General features: G+C 36.5%; 1 protein-coding gene across 7 annotated transcripts in view; it reads left to right on the forward strand.

Annotated features, from left to right (window-relative positions):
• Window positions 1-22,682, forward strand: part of LOC131439947 (sodium-independent sulfate anion transporter-like) — a 50,895-nt gene extending 28,213 nt beyond the window's left edge. For 4 of the 7 annotated variants that reach the window (XM_058611062.1, XM_058611067.1, XM_058611064.1 and 1 more), the window contains 8 exons: window positions 16,896-17,089; window positions 19,680-19,815; window positions 19,952-20,060; window positions 20,175-20,588; window positions 20,640-20,994; window positions 21,068-21,370; window positions 21,437-21,582; window positions 21,649-22,682. In XM_058611062.1, coding sequence (XP_058467045.1) covers window positions 16,954-17,089; window positions 19,680-19,815; window positions 19,952-20,060; window positions 20,175-20,588; window positions 20,640-20,994; window positions 21,068-21,370; window positions 21,437-21,582; window positions 21,649-22,005 — 1,956 coding nt within the window. In that variant the 5' untranslated portion in view covers window positions 16,896-16,953 and the 3' untranslated portion in view covers window positions 22,006-22,682. Of the gene's footprint in view, window positions 1-8,929; window positions 9,159-15,056; window positions 15,835-16,895; window positions 17,090-19,679; window positions 19,816-19,951; window positions 20,061-20,174; window positions 20,589-20,639; window positions 20,995-21,067; window positions 21,371-21,436; window positions 21,583-21,648 lie in introns of those variants that run through there. The other 3 variants (XR_009231265.1, XM_058611065.1, XM_058611063.1) reach the window with 3 other exon arrangements.
• Window positions 22,683-23,511: the final 829 nt, after the last annotated feature.

Here is a 23,511-nt window from a genome sequence, read left to right on the forward strand (position 1 = left end):
CACTCATCAGGTTCCAAACGACACATCCTCAAAAAATAAACTAGATGAACATCGTTTGACAGCTATCAGTGATTTGCTCACATATTCAGTCTATATTATTTTATCCTTTTTTACAATATTCCATCTCATTCCACAATATTCTATGGTACACAAACCATCAATACACGTCAAAGATGGACTTGATTTACCGTTCACCGCGTGAAAGCCAATTTCCACTTCATACTGGTAATAAGGGCCGGAAGTATGAATATGAAACATTAAACAGAGCTAAGTCCGTGTCCGAGTAGGTACGAGGAAAAAGTGTCGCAAAATTTTTCCTGGTCGATAGCAAATGCTTTCATGCTTAGTAGTTGAAGTTGACTAGTTATTTCCTGGAATTCCATTCTGAGTATTATGAATGAATCTGTAAAACATTTCAGATGAACGTTTTTAGGCCAACAAATTGAGCGTCCTTTTTATCATTTCAATTCCAATACGATATTAAGGGGCGGGTAGAGTCTAACACATTTGAAAAATAATTTATTTTTAATTTATATTTTCTTATAGTAAAACATTTCAAAAATATTCTGTGAAATTTTCAAGCCTTTCGGAACAAAACTCAACAAGTCATAAAGGCCCATAACTTTGCTTATCTCATACTGCGAAGAAGTAAGACCTCGGTGCACCGGTCCAAGATTTCTGCTTCGATTGACTTAACAACTTGACAAAACATTCTTGAAATGTTTCATTATAACAAATTATATTAGAGAAAATATGATTTTTTGAAAATGTTAGACCCTATGGGCTACCTTGAGTAACAAATTGTTTCCATTGATTTTATAGACAAAAAACTTTAAACGCGATTTTATCGTAAGCAGGTTTTGAATGTCCGTGTCCATCGTCATTCAAAAATTACTGCACCATTTTTTTTTTCAAATTTTCCTACATATATAAAACTAGACCCCAACGTTTCCCTTTTCGTTGTTTGTTACTTTGGGGAGGTTTAACAGCTACAAAATGGCGGATTTTTCTTGTGAAAAATCGTAATTTTCACTTTGAACAAGCACCCAAAGTTATAAAATTAAAATAAAATCAAACATAAACGTTGAGGTCTAGTCTACTCTAACTATGCTGCTTTGATTTGTTGCCTTCTGATTAGTCTGCGCTGAGATACAGTGGACACCGCAAATCATGATTTTCATAAAGCGTTCTTAAAAATACCTCTTCACCTACTTGTTTCTCAATATTTTTCCACGAAAAAATTACAAAATGTTGTTCGAATGATTGTTTATTTTGTTGAACGATAGTTCTGAAAAAAAAAATCGAAAATGGATTTTTTTTATCATTTATACCCTACCTCTCCTTAAGACACCTGTACGATTCGGCGAAATGACCGTTATCCATTTCGGAACCGGATGTCAGATCTAAATAAACTTCTAAAGCGTTGTATGGGATCAAGATCTGTCATAATAAACTAAGTTTGTGCAAATCGGTTCAGCTGTCTCCTTACACATCAAGTATACATTTTTACTATTTTTTCCTAAAATCAGTTTTCACAATAATTCCAAAGACAATTCAAAAATTCAACCCCGCCATGTACGGTAAAATCGGAAGTCTATCCGAGCCCGAAAGCAAATCAACAAAAAGCAGTAGAAACTAGAGGCCACATGTTTCATGAACAAGTAGTGGTCATTTGAATCTTGCTTTGTGAAAATCTGTTCAGCCATCTCTGTGAAAAGAGTACATTTGCTCAGTTCGTCGAGCTGAATCGAATAGTATATGACACTCGGCCCTCCGGACATCGGTCTCTATACGAAAAAGGTAAAAAGGTAAAAACGTGCAGAACAACTAAATTTTAAGGATTCAATAAGTTTCGATAAGTATCATAATTTGCAGTTTTTATCATTCGTTACAGTTTTACCGGTTTGAAATGAACTCATTCCAAAGCCGTCCGATTGTGACTAATCTCTATCTATCACAGATCAACCTCGTGGAACTCGGAAATTTATCCCAGGCAATCCTGTTTACCCAATGGTGGGAAAAATTACCTACATTATAGTTCACTGGGCGTGTCGCGTTAAATTCAATTAAATTGTGTGCATTGGAGCAAGCTGTAATCTCCTAGATTGCGCGCTTAAATTGAGCAAGATCCTGCTTGTCTGTCTATCTCAAATTGTTCGACCCTGTTCTGTAAGACCTACGGGTTCGCTATCAGCTATCCCGGGTCTACTATTTTTTTTATTGACTAATCCGTTTAGCCGCTGGTCAGTTACCAACACTTAGCGTGTTGGCAGGCAAGAATGATTATCATTTCGATTATTATTCTAAACTGATTCTGATTAATAGATCCAGTTTCAGGGTTGCGTTCGGGAGAGTCACGCTAGGGCGGTTTCACGCTCGGTTGTGAGCCCTATTTACAATAAAAGTACACTTGGAATTGTACCGAAAGGGATTCAGGAATAGTTAGAGTTATGATTCAGGAAGTAGGATTACTGCACCTATATCCATCTTATTAGCTAGATCCATAGAAACAAAATGAATAGTATTCGTACTTCGGAAAACCGATATAACTCTAGCTAACCATGCATAAAGAAGCTGAGACGAATATACGTTCGGTAACCTACATAATGATGGATCTTGCTTCGAAAACGACATAAATAATTACAACACTGATTTAATTACTCCATTGTTTTTGAAATTTGCTTATCAATAAAACAACAATCAACAAATTCCTACAATATATGAAAAATCTCTTTCGCTCGTGAACAAAACATTCAATAAATCTCTCACCTAATCACTGTAACACATTCAAGAAAAAAAACCATTTCTCATATATCTCAACCTAACACTGGCAAGTACTCTTGCATTAATCGATGACAAGTCACGATCACGTCCGGTTTGACAACTCGTCTCCGATTAGCATGAAATGTGTAGCAGTTATGCCGTTCTGTATGATCCGGCGAATGTATTTGAAACGGCACCGCTGTCGGTTGATAATTAATTGCGAGAACTGGATGCTGACAAAATAAACTTGTAACAGTATCAATCATAGGACATTAACCAGCAGTCGCTTGATTGACTCTGTTTGAATAAACGTGCGAAGCACTTAAGCGGTTTTACACGTGTCCGGAATAAAATTACTTGGCGTGACATAGCTTGAACGACTCGAAGAGGAAAAATCAGAAAGAAAAATGTTCTTTTTCAATGAGTAACGAAAACAGACAAATTCGAATCAACAGAAAACTGTATTTGTGTTCTTCGAAGGGCTTCAACAGTCTTTGGTGTGAAAACTGTGGCGAGACTTCGAACGGCCTACTCTTTTTTATTGAAAAATAAAATGTGTTCGCTTGAAGCCGACTCGGTTCCGACACTAATTGCTGTCAAATCCATACATTTGACAGCATTTAGAGTCGAAACTGGGTTCGGTTTAGCTTCAAGCGAAAACAACATTCGATTAGATAAATACGTGTTTTATCAGATTTATCAGATCCATGTAAACAACCATAATCGTGTTTTTCGTTACTCTGTTCCCGACATAATAATTTCATTGGTATATATATATATATATATATATATATAGAGAGAGAGAGAGAGAGAGAGAGAGAGAGTTTGTATAGTATAAAAGGAACCGGTATAAATAATGAAGTCTGGTTTTATCAATGTCATGTCACTAACCTGAAACCGAACGATATGTGGATAAAACTGCTTACTTCGGGATTGGTTTTCCATGACTAATATCAATACAAACATTCAGCTGACAATTATGCTGAATTCCTTCAATTGTCACTTGTTGCTTACCGTCATCGCCTGTATTTGAAGAATAATATGCGTACGGCTGTTGTGTATGCCTATTTGGTAGAAAATGTTTCAGTATAAAGCTTTATTTTCCCCGAAACTGGTTTGGATATTTCATAATATGGTAAACACTGAAGTTTATTTAGCAAAACCGAATACAATACTAGATAACTTCCATATTTCAAAACACATTTGAATGAAAACTGTCAAATTTGTGTAAACAAATCTGTTGACACGTCACGAAAGTAGTACGCGTATAGCAATTATTATCTGTTCTACTACAATATCAGATGGTCCCGTGTAGAAGCCCATGTTATTTGTTTTCAGTGAAAATCTCACTCAAACTGATCCAGATTGTACTACCGGTAATGTTATTGTTGTAGTTTGTAGAGCTGTGAGTTTTGGAAGCAGATTACGGTGTTAGTTGTTTGTTTTGTGACAATTGACGGGATTTATCTGATTGTATCGGTAGTTCACCTTCGGTTAGCTGTTGTTTACGCTTTCATTCAAGGTTGTATTTTTGCTGAATGCTTTGATCACTTGCTTTTCAATTGAGAATATTGACCCTAAATTCAATACTGTTTTGATAGATTTACAAATATGACATACTGAAGAATTCGTTTTCTTTCAATTTCATTGCGCTAATTCGTACAATATCATTATTTTTGCGTTATATTTTGGTTTGCCTTTGCCAAAATTTGGGGTTTCACGCGGTAGATGAATTGCCGAATTTTCGTCGCTTTGGAAAATAATCTGCATTAATACATAGCAACCGTTATTTAGGAAATAACTTTCTTTGACAATTTATCGATTATCTATATTGTTTAATAGTATGATTCAAGCGAACGTATATTTACCATTGTAAGAACACACTGACATTTGCTTACTCATTTTTCACCCTACGAAACTTTTAGTGTCACTGATTGGCACATTGTCGCAAAGCTGATTTACCGGTAGCGACATCTGCCAATGAAAAATGGAACCAAGAAAAGGAGGATTCTTTCGGAAATTTTCATATCGGCAGTAGTGATTTGTAGCATTTTTATTGTTTATTCAAGAGTACAAATAGATATCAGCAATAAAAGTACACTCGGAGTAGAAGAAAATCGATTTCAAAGTGATTACTACTACTTCTTTTAGTGTAAACTATGGTTAAACATGGAAAATCTTCAGAAATGTGAAATTGGCTAAGTTTAGGTTTTTTCGGATCAATATTTTTTTAAACAGAAACCAGTGTAATGTAGATTACTCGAGTATGTACTAGAATGTATAGCGATCGAGTACTATTTAGTTTGGATACTTTATTTGTTATTTCCAGGCTTTTGAAAAATGGTATCAAACCAAGTTTAATGCTCTATTCTGAATAAACGGTAGATTTCGCACAATGAACTGAGATCAACAGTATCACCTCAGAGTAAAAACTTTTTATTCAACGTCATTGGCACAATGACGCTAAAATTAAATGTAGCGGCGCTGTTTGGTTAGAGATGATGCTTTCAGTAAGAGCTATATGAATTCCGGCCAGAGTCTGGCAACAATGCAACAACCGCTTCCGGCAGAGAATATCGTCTAGCGGTTATAAACGGTTCTGTTTCTGCCGAATTCTCGCCATACAAGACTGACCGTTTTGAATCGGTTGTACATTTTTAACGCGTTGGTTTTACCCCAATAATAAGTTCATATCTGTATAAAATGTTCAAAGCGACTTATGTAACAATGAGAGATTCTGTTTGTTTACTTTCTCTTTTGATTATTACGGCACTCTTAGCAATTTTTCTCTTCAATTATTTACCGATAATAATAACTAAAGCTATCATCTTTTAATCTGTTCTGGAGAAATTACCGAAAAAAGCAGGAATATTTCGCAATAATCGAAAAAGAAAGTAAACAAAGAGAATCTCTCATTGTTACATACGTCGTTTTGAACATTTTATTCAGATATGAAGAGCAATAAGTTATAGTTAAGTTTCTTTTTATATGTACGTGCAGAATTGACGAATATCAAATGAATTCGAACAAAAAAGAAGAAGGAAAAGCTATATAAGCAAGATACGTACGGCGAGAGAATGACACAAATTCGCCTGGAACACTTTGACAGCAACCGGAATGCAGACAGGCAATCGGTTACCATAGTTCCTCACAAGCGGGCGCCTCACCTCACCTCATTTTCGCTATCCCACATTATCAGATCCGAATGAATTCTGCATCAATCCTGAATCGGCGAGAAATTTTCATTCGAAATTCCATGTGGAAATCATAATGAATTCCGACTCCAGTGCAACAACCGATTCCGCATGAATTTCGCCTCCAACCGGTTGGTTCGAAAATCTATCGGAATTGATTGAGAAGATGCGGAATGAAATGTCAATTCGTTTTCTTCTTATTCTTTCCCGATTTTTTTGGTTTTCGCTCTGATTTTCAGTTAATTTTTAAATAAAAAAATAAATATAACTGATATATTTAAATTTAAATCCTCAAGTTTTTCGGATATAAAGATCTAGTAAATAACCAGTTCTCTTAGAATTTTAGCATAAATTGTTGAAATTCGCTGGAAATGAACAAAAAGTCCTAGTTTGGTCAGCACCATCCATTCCTCTAGCTGGAGTGTAATAAAATTACGTAAGTCGCCTAACTTTTACACTAACACATTCATAAATTGAACTAAAACTCAACGACATTTATAATGTAACTGTCAATCGAGTTGATCGAGCATCCAACTCAGGCGAAATCTCTAGCACTGAATCGATCGCGTACTGGAAAATCGAGCAGTCGAGTAAGAATCCATTACTCATTCCATTATTTCGATCATGTGGGATGCTTCTGTTCAACACACTTAGAACAAATCAAGTAAATTTATGTCTTCAAAGACCGACATATTTGAGCGCAAAAAGAACTTATTTTTAAAGTTGGTTTAGCTTATGACTAAATTATTGTGATATTGTTTTGAGTGTTCAAACATGTAATTTTACTTGAATGCGCGAAAGACAAAGCCCGCTTGTGAGGACCGTCTTCTGGCAACCGTCAGAAGGCAGGCTGCATTCCGGCTGCTGTCAACATTGTCCAGGCGAAATTACGTCATTACCTCGCCGCACGTGTCTTGTTTATTTCTCTTTTATTTCTTTTTTCTTTTTTTATTCGACTTCATTTGATATTGTCTTTCATATGTACTTTTTATTGAAAAAAAAAACAAGACGCTAAAAATGTAGAACCGATTCAAAACGATTCTGCCAATCTTGTATGGCAAGAATCCGACAGAAACAGAACCGATAATAACCGTTAGGCGAAATTCTCTGCCGGAAACGGTTGTTGCATTGTTGCCAGACTTTTGCCGGAATTCTGGAAGAACTCCGGCGAAAACGGCTGGCAAACATACCCAGTCGTCTGGGGAGAAATCTGCCCGCCGCGTACAAGTGGAAGTATGTTTGTCTAAGATTCTCGTAAAATCCAGTCATTCGGCAAAAAACAGAGAACGGAAGAACTTGGCAAACTACGTTTTCATAAGATCTACACTCTTAGAAAAAATGAAATTAACGCTTGACGTAAATTCAAGTATGCTGTAATTTCTTCGTTGATGGCACAATATTACATCCATTAACATGTAAAAATGAATTTTGCGTCTGTATCGGTGTAAGCTTCAGCTAAATGAACTTGGAAGCTAATGTTGTGAACCGCGACGCTCCTTTTATGTGCATCTATAAAGATGTTCATTTTTCTAAATGTGTATCATATCTGCACACCTAGAAAAATGACTCATTTTCACAGTAGATCTAAAACATATTTAATGCATTAAGACATACTTTTGAGTGCTGAAACTGTATAATTACACGGTTGCTTGTAGGACGGGGTGTGTTTGACACATATTCAAATCATTCTTGTAAAACTCAGTCATTTTACGAATTACGTCCTAATTGACTGAATCATATGTGGATTTGCGTCCTGTACGTACGTATCCGAAAACACGCTCCCGGCTATGAAAACGTACTTTCCGATGAAAGCCTGAAAAATTTTAATTTTGCTAGATAAAAATATATCAACTGAAATATAAGACATTGTTTCTGATGCTGCTAATAAACATTACTTTATTCAAGTAGTTCTCGGAAAAGTCTCGGAGCTTGTTGATTGAAGGTTGAAATTCCAAATTTGCTCGGTTTTGATTTTACGATTTGAAAACTGCTTTTGTGCAACTCGTCATGTGGTGATAATTCTCATAATTTTATGAAATAAATTACTTTTCACTAAAAAACAGTTATTAAGTTTACAGGATGTTTTCACATGCAAGAATATCGAACAGCCAAATCAAATCCTAGTTTGCGTTATGAGGAACTGGATATACATAACTTTTTGTACTACCTGATAAATGAATAAGAAATACAAACAGTAATTTAGTAGCTATCAAAATAATCAAGAAACACGTTGTGATCGACTCTTGAAATTTTCTAATGAAAAATAAACTGGAACAACGTCTAAAACTAGTGCGCAATATTTAATTAGATTAACTTGAATTCTAAACTTTTTCTAACTTAATATCTACAATATCGATTGTTTTCCAATTCAACCGAATCCAGTGATTAACGTACATTGCATGTGAAATTATCATACAATATTGGAGGAACGCGTCGACTCCGGGTGTCTGGTTGTTTTGGAAACAAAAGAATTAAAGGCTCGATAAACAATCTGATTATAATGTACTCGATCTTAATCACACTTGAGCTACTTTTAATATTCAGTGCGATTGATCACGGCGGTTCCTATTTAGTTTTATCAAAGCATGTTCGAATAATTAGCCATCTATTGTGTTTTTTCACGAACCATCTTTATCAGCACAATCGAAGTAAGTACGAATCGTATAATTATGTAACCTGCATTTGATAGTGCATTTCGCAGTGCGTGCTTAAACTAATTAGCATACAACGGTGAATTTTTTTTTTCTCTCTAGAAACTGATAAAAGTGACCATTTCGTGTGGAGTCAATCGTTTGCGTGATAGAAGTAAACAACTATGCCAGCGTGCCAGCTCTCTTCAGTCATTGAATCACTGTGCACCTGCATCCTTGGGCACCACTCGAAACATATCTTCTGAATCTGAATCTTCGAACGTGTTTAATCAAAATTAGAAATTCAGACATGGACGACAGTATCTTCAGTGTGAGACAAGGAAGTTGGTCGATCCCATTGGCACTCCAGCAATACTTCATATGCTTTACCATGTGAGACACAGATATATGTTCCACATATCGGCGCCATTGGTGCGACTTTGGGATTGTCGCACGTTTCGGAATATGATATCATTGGCACACACGTGGAGGTCGGAACTATTCAATCAGCTGTAAACTGAACGCTGGAACGGTTTCCTTACATACCGTCACGTTTGGTGAGATTAGTCGGGTAATAGATAGAGATTTGTTATGTGCTGGGTACCTGTCCCGAAATCGGTGTTTTTTTGCAGGATGATCCTTTTCAATACTACGATGTGATAATTCTCAATGTAACAGATTTTTTCGCACATTTGTGACAATATGCCGAATTCAGTGGAATTCAGTCATCATCATCGTTCGTCTAGAAATATCCAAAACTAGGTGTGATAGTCGTTTGTTTGACATTTTTGAAAATAGATTATGTGCTACTTGACAGGTTGCTATGCCTCGTTTGGAAGCAAATAATTTTGTGCTAACAAAAATCGCTCCAATTGACATATGGAATGTGCTGAAATTAGCGAGTGATCGTTATGCTGACTCAGGAAATAACTGGCGTGTTTGGTATTTTTGTATTTTCAAGGTTGGCAACCAATTAGTTTTCTATTTGAACGGAATAATAAAAGAGCTGATGCGCAGTATATCATATTTGTGTTGACAATTTAAAAAGCACAGGAAAAGTTAATCGAATGTACGTATGATCGTCGAGGGACTTTCAAAGTCCGGGTTTTAAGATACAAACTTCTTACAGGCAATACCGAATCGGTGTTGTGGAGAAATCTAATAAAAGATACTGAATAAATATTTAATTAACAATATCTTTGGCTAAAAACATACGAAAATGACGAAAAAAAATGTCACTCTCAGTTGCGCTTACAAATTATAAGAACGAGATCCATGTCTAGTCAACGACATAAGCAGAACAGTAGTTTCAAAATTGTGGTCATTCTTTCATTTGCCCTTTAAATCATTTTCGGTTTCCTGTGAAAATCCCATAGTATGCAGCGACGATATTCAACCGAAGCTTTGAGAATCAATAAAAAACAATTCACAATGACTTTTACCTGTTGGTGTTTGAATTTGTAGTAGTTTTGGTGTAATTACTTCGATTTATTATATTTTAGACACTCAATAGCTAAACGTCACAGATTCATAATATATCGACGAAAGAATGAGAATTGAAATTGTACTGATTCTCCCTGAAGACGTTTGTTTGGTTTCGTCTTGTCATAGAGGAACGAATAATTTAATAGTGATACTCTCTGTTTTTTGCAATGACAGACGAAAATTCTTCGTCTCTCTTCGTTTGTTTTGGATGCGGTCATTTACGAATGAGACAGCAAAAAACGAATATGAGGTTGATGGATTGGACTCTTGTGTGACAATTTTAGGCTCTGGTTTTGAGAGCCACAATGAGTTTGATTATGATTGTGTTCACGTATAAGCTTTGCTGACGTGGGCTGGATGCAGGGTTGCCAAATTTAAATCTGCATTTTTCAGAAGAAAAATCTGTAAATCTGTATCGGGAGCTCAAAAACCTGTATTGAAAATCTGTATATAGAAGTGATAAGAAATCGAAGCACAATGGAATGAAAAGTCTTTAGAACCCAAATTTAAAGAAACCAAAACTCTTCTTAGTCTGAATTTTATGATGTTTTAGTTAAAAAAATGCTGGAAGTTGTTTTTGCGTTTGAGCCTCTCGAAATAAATGCAATTGGCAATCTTTCTTCTTTACTACCTTACGTTATGTCCGAGGCCATCATCTTTCCATTTTATCAGAAGCAATTTTTGAAAGCATACTCAATTACGCTACACTAGTTGTAACAAAAAGTAAGAATAAACAAATCTTTATGAGCAGATATAACATCTGTGTTTACTGCCCTTAACATACTCTTTTACATAAGTTTTATCCTCTTTTTAGAATTAACACACAATCAGGATAATGTTTTCACTTTGAAAAATAAAATCAATACCATTATTTAATACATTTTAACACGATCATTATACAATTTTTAATCCACGCTATCGAAAATCTGTTCAAATCTGTATTTTTTGCCAAAAATCTGTAATCGGCATATACAGAATCTTGGTCACAAATTTATCTGAAAAATCTGTAAAATGCAGATTAATCTGTATATGTGGCAACCCTCCTGGATGACAGGGGAACAGAGATGCCAGATCTGCAGATTTATCTGTAAATCTGCAGATTTCGTATATAGGGTAACAGAGGTATTTTGGCCCACTTTGGATTGATTTTATTTTGGCCCACTTTGTAAAAATATCCACCAAATGTTGTGATATCTTTGAAAAACCCTTCCGCAATAGGTTATTTAATGTGATGAGCTTCAAATGGATGCAACATGGGTTACTTAACATCGATTAAATCCATAAAGCTGGTTAGGTGGGCCAATATATATGAAGTTGCCAAAATACCTCTGTTACCCTAGTGCTGCAGACATTTTTTGTTGTGCAGACTTTTGAAAAACGAGTTTTTCGAAGACTTTCGTCAATATTGACAGACTTTTCGAATTTTTACCTGCCATCTCTACAGGGGAAAGTAGTGAGGGCGCAGACAGATACCGTTTTCGTTTTTGAACCTAGACGCGGGCGACTCTGACTCCGAGTAAAACGAACACGTGGTACGCGCCCTAAACAACAACTCATGAAAAAAGAAACGCTAAACAAGCTTGCATGGATGCGTGGTGCGACCCGAGAAAATTTTCAGAGCGAAACTACGCGATTGGAGTCCGATCTAGAGCAACCGCAGGTTGCTAAAACAAACACATCAAAAGTTGTTTGGGCGACTCTGGGTCAGCTTTCGGGCTGCTCTGATCAATAAACGAAAACGATATGAGCTAACTGCAAAATAGCTGCTCGAAATGAAAAAAAAAACATGTATATGCTTATCACTGCTAACGAGCAACAAAGAACAGAGAGAAAATATGAAAATGAATGAAACAGCGAAAAATGGAAAATTTTCGAAAAAGCTAATAAATAAGTATAGAAAATGTTAGCAGAATTTAGCTCATTGCCAAACATTTGTTTATTTATCATTTATTTATTTTATTATAAGGACAATGCTCATCTGAAAGCAGACCTGTATGAACTAAACTAACCAAGTAACACATCTATTTGAAAATAAAACCTGTTTTAATCTACCTACTGCTATGATGATACCTTTCTCATATTACTAATGTTTTCAGAAGTATGATTAGAAAATTCTGTTCATTGGAGCTTGAAAACAAACGAAAAAATCATTTGATTTTTTGTCCAACAACCTTTTTAATTTGTAAACTATGTTCAGTCAAATTTAGAAGATTTTTCCGTTATTCGTATAGTCACTTTTAAACGACGTTTCAAAAGTGTAAGCCTTAATCGCCTGGAAACTCCGGAACCGGGAGTCGGGTTCGGTTATAATTCACGAGATTTGTACATGATCAGAGTACCTTTCAGCCATCTCTGAGAAATCTTAGTGCGTTCCGTTTGGGAATACTGGACCTCTATTTCCGGTACTTCCAAAACCGGTATTCTTCGGATATTTGCCAACAAAACACTATAAAAATTTATGAACAGTTTTCAAGGAAATTTCAGATCTTTACATGGTCATTTATGAAATAACACCCTTAAAATCATAATCTTCACACTAGTTAACCTGTTATTTCGGAACCGCACGGATAACAATGGTCTCATGAAAAGACATGTTTCACGATTTCCATGATTTCCATGATCATGGTACCAAAAATGGATTTTTATTCGTGCGGAAATCGGTTCAAGATGAAATTCAGGTATTTTAATTGCAATTTATTACCTTTTATTTAAATCTATGTTCGTGACAATTGATCAGGAAAGATATTGCAAAGATTTTTGTTTTTTTGCAAATACCACCCTGCAGTTCCTGAACCAGAAGATGGATTCAAATGAAATTGAGGGACTTTGTATTAGAGCATATGACCATTCATTTGAATCTATCAAGTTTGTAGAAATCGCTTCAACCATCACTGAGAAAGTGCGGATATAATTAAATATTTTTCGCACATCGAAATCTGTAATTCAAAAAAAAATCAGAAACTTTGTATGGGGCAACGAGACTTTTATTAATATCAAGCTAATGACGAAACATTTCGCAATATAGAGAACCATTTATTTTCTTACACACCATTTATTAATCATATCATGTGCAAAGCATTAGCTATATCACTGTTTGTAGAACACAAGAAATTCATGAAAATAAACACCTCAAATTTAGAAGATTTTTCCGTTATTCGTATAGTCACTTTTAAACGACGTTTCAAAAGTGTAAGCCTTCATCGCCTGGAAACTCCGGAACCGGGAGTCGGGTCCGGTTATACTTCACGAGATTTGTACATGATCAGAGTACCTTTCAGCCATCTCTGAGAAATCTTAGTGCGTTCCGTTTGGGAATACTGGACCTCTATTACCGGTACTTCCAAAACCGGTATAATTAAAGTGAGATTCTTCGGATATTTGCAAACAAAACACTATAAAAATTTATGAACAGTTTTCAAGGAAATTGCAGCTCTTTACATGGTCATTTATGAAATAACACCCTTAAAATCATAAAATTAGTATAAAAACTGTTGATATTTAGTGGAAATCACGCTACGTTTATATGAATTGCACTTAAAAACGATCAGATCAATCGTTACCTCTAGATTCTATATGTATTTCATGTGAATGTCACATTGTTTTCCACATAGAATTTAATCGAGACACAGTTGACCGAATTAAGTGTTTTGCACATACATTTGTGTTGTACTCATTTCCACTAGAAAATGAAGTGTTTAACACATGTTATTCGATTTAATAGCAAAACACATCATATCCAGAGGAAAAACACATCAAAGCTAAGTGAAAAATAATATAATCTCGCATCTTAGTGAATTTGTATATGAAATCTTGAAACAAATCGCTTTGGTTATGTATTGATATGAAAAAGCATATTAAATTGAGGTGGTGTTTAATCGAATCGATCGTGCAAATTTTTATCAGTGTACGAAATATGAAATATCAGCTGTTTATCACAGAAGCGCGAATCTCACAAAGTAAACAAATCGAGTTTCTCTTTCGTATGAATAAATACTCTAAAATCCTACAAAATTTGCTAAAAATTCGGATTCCACGAAAATCTCAACCTTTGTAATACAAAGAACTATGAAGGTCGAAACTGTCATTCCATTTGTTTATGTAAGTTTCGCCCTCCATGTTTCATGCCAACAAACAGGGCGATACTTCACTTGTTAGAAAGGAAGGGTGAAACCATTTATTTTCGTTATTTTAGATGGTTTCTGAACTTTTTGCTATAGGAAAAAGTAATTAAGACGACAAAACTACCCGCAGATTTGCCTTAGTCGCAGAAATCAGCCAATTTCACAAAAAATATTTCATAATTCACACAGGGAACATAATAGTAAACAAATCGGAAAAGGGCGAAACTATTTTTATGATGATTAATTCAGTGGATATTGAGGAAAAGTGGAAAAAATTGCATACCTTTTGAATATTGTAGGTTTATCTGGTTCATCGACTCATCAAAGCTGAGGATTTTTTATTGCATTTTGTCACACAGTGCGTCATGTGTGTGGTGCTAACAAGTTGATGATTTAGAGATGAGCAAACCAACAAGAGGCTTCGACACAGACCAACAGATGATGGCCTTCAATGAAGCGAAAATGCGCTGCGACGTGAACAAAAGACTTGAGCTGAAACTGAACTAATCTAAGAATGCAATATACACCCAGTTCCTTCCTGAGCATGAGCCTTTTTTGAGGACTTTCCTTTTAGTACGGGTCACAACGATTCCAACATTTGGAAATAACAAAGACGAAAATAAGACTGAAAAATCTCTCAACGATGTTTATAAAAGCTTCCAAGTGTCACTGGATTGTAATTAGAGAAATAGAACATCAGCACAAGATCCAGTAACAGCAAAACTTGACATTATTACCATTGAAAATATGAAGATAATCCGACTCTTGTTTACTCTGAAGGATCTTGAGCAGTGTCATATATGAAGAAACACAAAAAAGTAGAAAAACTGTTTCTAGAATAATCGAAAAAATGGAAGAAAATAAAAGAGACAGAAGAAATTATTGAAAATTCCCAGTTTCATGAGAAATTCTACTTAGTGAAATTCTTATACCACCGATGGTTAATCATTTTAATAGAATTAACTCGCTATCGACAGCTTCTTAATCGACTTGTTTATTGATCACCCGACTGAAACGTGTTCTGTGTGGGATTCCAGTGTAATATTGCACGTGATTCGAAGCAAACGAGGTGACTTTCGAGGGAGAGAAAAAATACCATTCAACAAAAACCGGGCCGGTATCGGGGAGGAATCCCCATCTAAACTAGCATTACCAGATGTTACCGATCCGTCCGGCTGCCGTACAGGTCAACTAAGATAGATCGGATTATTTCGCCGTCGAACGCTTACGGAAATTCCGATCGCTGGAAAGTGCCAAACAAACAAAGTGATACTGTGTGAAGATCGGTCGGTAGTCGCCACGATCGCTACCGGTGGGGGAAAACAGAATTCCACCTCGCATTCGTACTGTATTTACATATTCTGCAATTTTCTGTGGGTGGCGGATTGAGACGTTGATGTTGTTCATTGTGTTGTTCCCGGGCGGCTGTTACAATTGATTTCATAGGTGGGAAACATGGCTGATACGGCTCAGTCATCGATCGGCCGGCATCGAAGCAAGTCGTGATCAGCTTACCAGGGGGATTGTGTGAGTGGACTTTGTTAGGAAATACTGCATTTGTGAAGTGTTCAAAGGGTACTTCGGGCGGTGTGTTTTGGATAAATTGACAAATATACAGTTGATAAAAAAACGGTTTCGAAGGTAATAAATCTTTAATAGTGTTTAATGTGACTTAGAAATTTAGGAGTTATTATAATTTACCCAGCATTATGAAGTGAATTAGAATCGAAATTCTAATAATTCTAATCTTCTCTGATGAATCAATGAACTCATTTTTGATTTAATACTTGATTGTAATAATGAACCTTCGATCTAATGTTCAAATTGAAAAAGAAATTTAAAAAAAACGATATAAATTTGCTACACGTTGAAAACAAGAAGCTCACTACTGACACCTACTCGACTGATCACTTCGATCTTTAAAAACGTTTTACTTTGTGGCGAAATGATAACAAATCACTGATTATTTACTTGTGAATTGTAATAAAACAAAGCATAAACTTGTGGCTACAGCAAAAGCAAAAAAAAAAATTGGCGTGATGTGAACGCGGCTCTCAAAACAGTGTTGATCGCGGCGACATCTGCAAGTACTCGCCTCACTGATCGTTTAAATTTGTGCAAACAACTCATGCGAACCTGTATATATGTTATTTGTGCTCTAACCTCAAAAACTGCAACTTTCTTTCTTTCATTGCACTTACAAAAAACTGTTCGTTTCGAGTTTCATAGTGCGGTCCCAGGTTTGTATTGGTACAATAGCCCTATCTGTGATAATTTCTGTCTGCCACAGGCTTCTAATATTAATCATCTAATTGAAGCTGATTTATGAACACAAAAAAGACACTAAATAGTCACAAATCATTCTTCAAACAAAAATGATCAATCTTCATAAACGAACTAAACGGTAGATTGTTTGCAAAAAGCGTTTTGACAATTCAGGTAATATTCCGAATGTGGTTGTCATGAGGGTGTGAACTATCAGTTAAACGCGAATAACAACACCATCAATTATCATCATCTTGTCGATGGTTCGCGCCATTACTGAATGGATTGTTAGCTTTCACGTTGCATTTTAATTACAAACAATCTCCATATGAATAATCCGTTACAACGATATAAATAGAATCATTTTTTAGAATACATTAAGAATATACATTCAATCATTTTTAATGTTGTACATTTTTTTTTGTTGTCACTTTCAGAACATTTATTTGGACTGAGCGAGTCAGTTGAAACCACGGTGGCAGAACAACGGCAACTATGACACAAACAATGGGAACGACAATCAGTCCGGACGGATCTTACGTCAATGAGGCGATGAACTGTTCAAGCCTAAACATATCAATGTCGGCCGGGGAGCCACATGGTGGTTTAACGGGTTCGAATGAGTTTATCTGTAAGTATTTTGAACTTTTGTATGTTTTCCTGTTATTTATTCAACATAACGTAAAACCAATATGATAGATAGATCCATTTAATTAACATTCAATATCAACGGATGTTTGTGAAAGTTGGTTTTTGTCGTGAATACGACTTACTTCACTATGAGCCGGTTTTTTCAAAATTTCCGTGTATAAGAATGTGTAGAATTAAATCACGAATATCTCTTGTTGTATTTAACGCAGCAACATATTTTTTCTCCATTCTATCGGGAATAGTATCAGCAATTTATGATAAAATTTTCAGTAGTATAAAATAACCACAACTAACTTAAAATTGAACTTTTCTTTTTTTTTGTGGAGAGTCTTTCACGGAAGATAGCTGACTGACAGTGAATTTGTAGGTTTCAATGCCATCAACACCCGAGAGAAATGTTCTGAAATCTTTCGTTCAGCACAGTGCGTTCGAGATAATTTCAATTTGAAATATTCGCATATGCCTGCATCTGATTTTGGTTAAAGTTATGGAAAAAGAGCTGAATCTTTTCCTGGAGTTGTTGCTTCGGAGGATGAAATTGTTAGTATAAATGGGAGCAATACGTTTAATTCCTTTAAACTGGCAAGAAAGAGCAATAAATGAAACCTGTACATTTTTTAATTACTAAAACGTGATTTTTAATACATGGGACAGATATGCGAGTACTGTCCATATGGGAAAAACACGACTTGATATTTTTTTCAAATTTTACTGAACAAACGTCAAAATAGACGTTATCCGTCGAGCTAACTCATAAATGGTCAGGACCCATATTGGACTGATATGCGAGTATGGGCGATAGGTGTCAAAAGCGGCTTATGGAAGTTTGTAATTGCGATATGTAGTTTTAATTGAGTCTACAACTCAGAAACTTCTTGTTTCAATGAACAAATCCTCGATTTCCGTAAATGTTTCAAAAAAGGCTTATAATACAGTGTCATGACAAGATTTTTTTTCAAGTCAAGATTTATTGTAGAACAACAAATTCTTGGGAAGCAAACCCAATACCCGTACGCAATCGTCGTTCTGCATTATTTCGTTGGTCATGGAAAATATCAATTCCATACGCTTCGATAAGGGTAAAGTTTAACATTTCTGTTTCCAAAACTGTCCCGCTTGTGAGAAATTCTGGCAGCCGACAGAAGCCTGGCAAGACTCCGGCAGTTGTCAAAATTTTGCAGGCGAAATTGCGTTATTCTCTCGCCACGTGTCGTCTAGCAAGATCACTCTCCGTTCTTTTTCTGTTCGACTTCATTTGATATTCGTCAATCCTGCATGTACATCCAAAATAAATAAAACGAGTTTGGGACCAGGTGAATGAAATGAAAATACTGGCATATCCCCGCTTGCATGTACCTGGTAGATTCTCCTTCAGACGCCTGGCAATAATTCCTAATGAAAAAACTTCAACCAAATGCCCAAAAAATGAAAAACCAGTCTTGTATGGCAAAAATCCGACAGAAACAGAACCGTTGATAACCGCTAGGTGAAATTCTCTGCCGGAAACGGTTGTTGCATTGTTGCCAGACTCTTGCCGGAGTTCTGCCAGCACTCCGACAAAACCTTCTGGCAAACGCTGCCAGGCGTCCGGGCGGAAATCTGCAAGGCACATGCAAGCGGGCGCAGTACTCGAGGTATTCAGACCAGCCCGGTGACAACAAAAATGCGCTCTAGCCAGTGCTATCGTTGCCAACATCTCGGGCATTTGGGGCATTCAAAGCCAACAGTCAGTGAGCGCGAAGAAAACAATATGGACAAAAATACAACACATCATCGATTGTGAAAGTCAGTATTACAATTTGGCACCGGACATTTCATAACGATATCACAATTATAATCAAACATATAAAAATCAATTTGGTTTCAATAAATCACAGATATTTACCATCAATATACTTTTATTTATGTTAACATACTTCTGATTCAGACACAACAGAAGTCAGAATGGACGCTAAATTTCTACGGTATGTTATATCAAGGTTTGCATTTCATCTGGTATGAGTATGGAATCATTCGTGTTATTTTTTTGCAAAGCTGCTGTACAAAGTTTTGTTAATAAACTGAAATTTTGACTCAAACTATTTTTTTCTGTGTTGCAAATCTACAGTTAATTATGTTGTAATTATAAAGGGTGATTTTTTTGCTGGTATCTTATTGGCAACACTGTATTTGACAAATCACGCTTGAATCGTGTTTTGTGTCACTGACAAACTTGTTCAGTTTGGTCTATAATTTATTCATGAATGGGTGCTGGCAAAGTTGCAGGAAGATCCGCTTTTTTATCTAAAAATTGTGTTCAACGACGAAGCTTATTTCTGGTTGAATGAATACGTCAACAAGCAAAATTGCCGCTTCTGTAGTGAAGATCAACCAGAGGCATTGCAAGAGCTACCAATGCATCCCAAAAAAGTCACTGTTGGCCGCGACCTGTTGATCGCTCTATCGATTCCAATAAAGGTTTTATTAGTTTTCTCATTTTTTTTTAAATCAAATCCTATACCTCCTAAAAAATCACCCTTTAGTTAGAAACTGGATATAGAATTAGTCTGATCCTAATGTCATTTTCCCAGTGTCATCGAGTGGAAAGAAAATCACATCAGAAAGCCGCGTACAGGAGGTCAATCAATGGTGCCAGCGAAAAGTCAAAAGTGCCTGCACTAGGAAGATGATGTACAAACGATTGCCCATACTACGGTGGCTGCCAAAGTAAGTAAGGCTTCTGGTTGTTGATAAGAGTGCCGCACATTCCCCCCCACCCCACACACAGCATCATTACACAACATTTGCGGTTTTACGGTTCGTTTAAAATGTAAACGTTTTTCTTGTTTTTCTGCCTAAACAGCTACAACTCAACCGACGCGATTGGGGATTTAGTGGCGGGAATAACCGTCGGCCTCACAGTAATTCCTCAAGCGCTCGCCTATTCTGGTATTGCCGGTCTTCCAGTCGCCGTAAGTGTATAGTTGGATTTATTATCATGATTGTGGAATTTTTTTTTTCGCAATGACAAGTTCTTGATGAGTCACGAGGTAGACTTTCATTTCGAACATATATTTTTTTTCTAGTACGGACTTTATGGCTCCTTTCTCGGAAGTATCGTCTACATTTTTCTCGGTAGTTGTAAAGATGTACCGATGGGCCCAACTGCCATTGCATCTTTGCTAACATATCAAACTGCACGGGGAAATGTGCCCAAGGCAATCCTTCTATGCTTCCTGACCGGGATCGTTGAGCTGCTAATGGGTTTATTTGGACTGGGATTTCTGGTTGACTTCGTGTCTGGTCCAGTGTCGTCCGGTTTCACATCGGCCGTATCACTGATCATTGTGACGTCTCAAATTAAGGATGTTCTGGGAATCACCGCAAGAGGAAGCACCTTCTTGGAAATCTGGCAGTCGATTTTCGCAGATATCCATAACATTCGTGCTTGGGATACGGTTTTGGGAATCACGTGCATCGCAGTGTTACTGATCATGAGGGTAAGTCGATGAATGCAAAAGTAGAATTACAATAACACACTTGTCCGTTAGATTGTAGCAGGTCTCAAGGTGGGCCCCGAAGAGGAAGAACTTAAGTCGAAGAAGCACCGTTACGTTAACAAATTCATGTGGCTCATTGGAACCTCTCGGAATGCTATTCTTGTGATAGTATGCGGAGCTATCGGATATGTGTTTCAGTCATCGGCTACCGCGCCCTTTAAACTGATTGGGGAAATTCCTCCGGGAATGCCATCATTTGAACCACCATCGTTCTCACTGACTGCTAACCAATCCTCCAACGGACGGGAGGAATCTTTTTCGGAGGTTGTATCAAGTTTGGGATCCGGATTGATAGTTATCCCACTTATTGCTCTAATGGAAAATATTGCCATCTGCAAAGCATTTTGTAAGTGAATTCTAGATGTGTAACTACAAGGAGGAAGCTTTCACTAATTTCGTTTTTTTTTCTCGATATACAGCTAACGGAAAACCAGTGGATGCCACACAGGAACTGATCGCCATCGGTGTTGCGAATATTGCCAATTCTTTCGTGCAAGGCTTCCCCGGAACTGGTTCCCTCAGCCGGAGTGCCGTCAACAATGCATCGGGAGTGCGAACACCCCTAGGGAATATTTACACCGGTGCCCTTGTGGTACTTTCGTTGTTATTTTTCACTCCATACTTCTCATATATTCCGAAAGCAACGCTTGCTGCCATCATCATAGCAGCCGTGGTTTTCATGGTGGAAGTCAAAGTCGTTAAACCCATGTGGCGAACCAAAAGTTAGTATTATTTTGCAGTAAAATAATAAAATACATGCATACTGTAAGCATTTTGTCCGTTACTAGAGAGCGATTTGATACCCGGCTTGGGGACATTCATTGCCTGCCTTGCCCTGCCACTGGAGATTGGTATTCTTCTCGGGGTAGGACTCAACGTCGTGTTCATATTATACCATGCTGCAAGACCAAAGATTTCCGTTGAACGGCTAACGGTAGGTTTATATTAGATAGATTACTGATGTTTCCCCCCTACTATTACCTGTTTCGTTTCCTCACAGAGTCCGGCCGGTGCAGAGTACCTGATTATTACTCCAGATCGGTGTCTGATTTTCCCTTCGGTAGATTACGTTCGTAATCTGGTGACCAAACATTCCATTCGTCAATCGCTGCCGGTGGTGATCGACTGTTCGCACGTGTACGGTGCTGACTTTACGGCCGCGACGGTCATAGACAGTATTACGCAGGACTTTGTCAAACGTGATCAGCCGCTGTTCTTCTACAATCTCAAACCAAGTGTTTGTGCCGTATTCGAAGGACTTTCGCCTGCCGACTTCGTGGTTTACTATAGAGAGGAAGATTTGGACCAACTAATGAAGGAACGGGCTTACACGCCCAAACAGGTTCTTAGTGCATGAGCGTTGAGCGGCAATTTGACTTACTTATTAACAGCAGTATTAGAGACAGAACGTTTAATGACAGTCGTTGGTGACTTTCTACATCCGACAGTATGCAGTAGATGGTCTCAATAATGATGTCCGACCTCGACACCTGCTAAACAACAAGTAACAGCGGAAGAGGACTCCTTGCATTCCTATTTAATTCGTAATTTTATTTATAGCCGAATGACAACGAAACATATATATTAGAAGCTGTGTATTTATTTACCTTCGATTGTTCTTCACTGCGGTTTACCGGATTCATGTCTAAAGTGAACTTGAAGTTAATGATCAGTGAAATGTTACCACTATAATGTATATCAGGATGATTTTAAAGCATTCAGTTGTGTACTTACTGTTAGAAAAACTTGAAATCACAAAGCGTAAGAGAAAATTTTAGGACGTTATTGTATAGCAAAAATTCTGTACTGGAAATATAATGAACCCGCACAAGTAATGTATAATATCTTCGAAATTGTATTGTTTTATAGATCAGGATGTTTTAGGCCATATCTAATAGTAATTCAGGTTTCAATTTTGTGAGTCCGGATATCAGATTTGTGTATAAACTGTACTTTATGACCTCGATATTATAAATCTTGTATGTTTTGTATAGTGAGAAAAGAAAATGCTGTGATAAGGTGGATCTTTATCAATAAATTGAAGAAAAAATAACGGGTTGTGTTGTACTTCTATTTTAATTAAATTTCAAAATTTTGAAATTGCACTTTTCAGTACTATTCTAAACATTTGATCCTTTTCTTTTGTCGTGAATACGACTTGCTTTACTATGGGGTGCCTTTTTAAAATTTGCCCTCTGAGAGAGTGATAAGTTTTTGATCGTGAATATCTCTTGTTGTATCTAACGAATCAAGATAATTTTTGCTACATGCCATCGGGAATATGATCACAATTTTATGATAAAATTTTTAGTTGTGTGACATAATCTCAAATAATTCAAAATTAAACTTTTCTGAAATGTTTGGTATAAACGAGTATCAAAGAGGATAATTCATAAAGCGCGTTTGCTTTTCTCGTATGTTTAAAGTTCATAGCTCAGTGATCTGTGAAAGGATTTATATAATCTAACTACCAATAGAATCGAAATTTTTCAACTTAAACGTGTATAGAAAAAGCATTGAAGTATTTCAATTGTACACTATTGAAAAACCTGTCTCATTTGACCCATGTCAACAACAGCCAATAAGAACGCGTTCTGAGGAAGAGAACAAAATATCTGTTTCTGTACAACAAATGTTGAATGAAAAATGTTCCGAAAAGTGGTGAATATCGTAGTGAGTTCCTCAATTTGGTACTTCTGAATGCTAGAAACGAATCCCTACATTGATAGTTGATTTCAATAAATTATGCAAATCCGAAATGAAATAATCAACATTAAAATTCTGAATGCGGCTATTCTTATAGCCGTTAGGACCGCCCATTAGTGAAAAAGCTGCAAACGAAATCAGGTAAAAACAAGCCTCT

The sequence above is a fragment of the Malaya genurostris genome, unplaced genomic scaffold (genome assembly GCF_030247185.1).
Source record: "Malaya genurostris strain Urasoe2022 unplaced genomic scaffold, Malgen_1.1 HiC_scaffold_21, whole genome shotgun sequence".
Classification (NCBI taxonomy): Eukaryota; Metazoa; Arthropoda; class Insecta; order Diptera; family Culicidae; genus Malaya; species Malaya genurostris.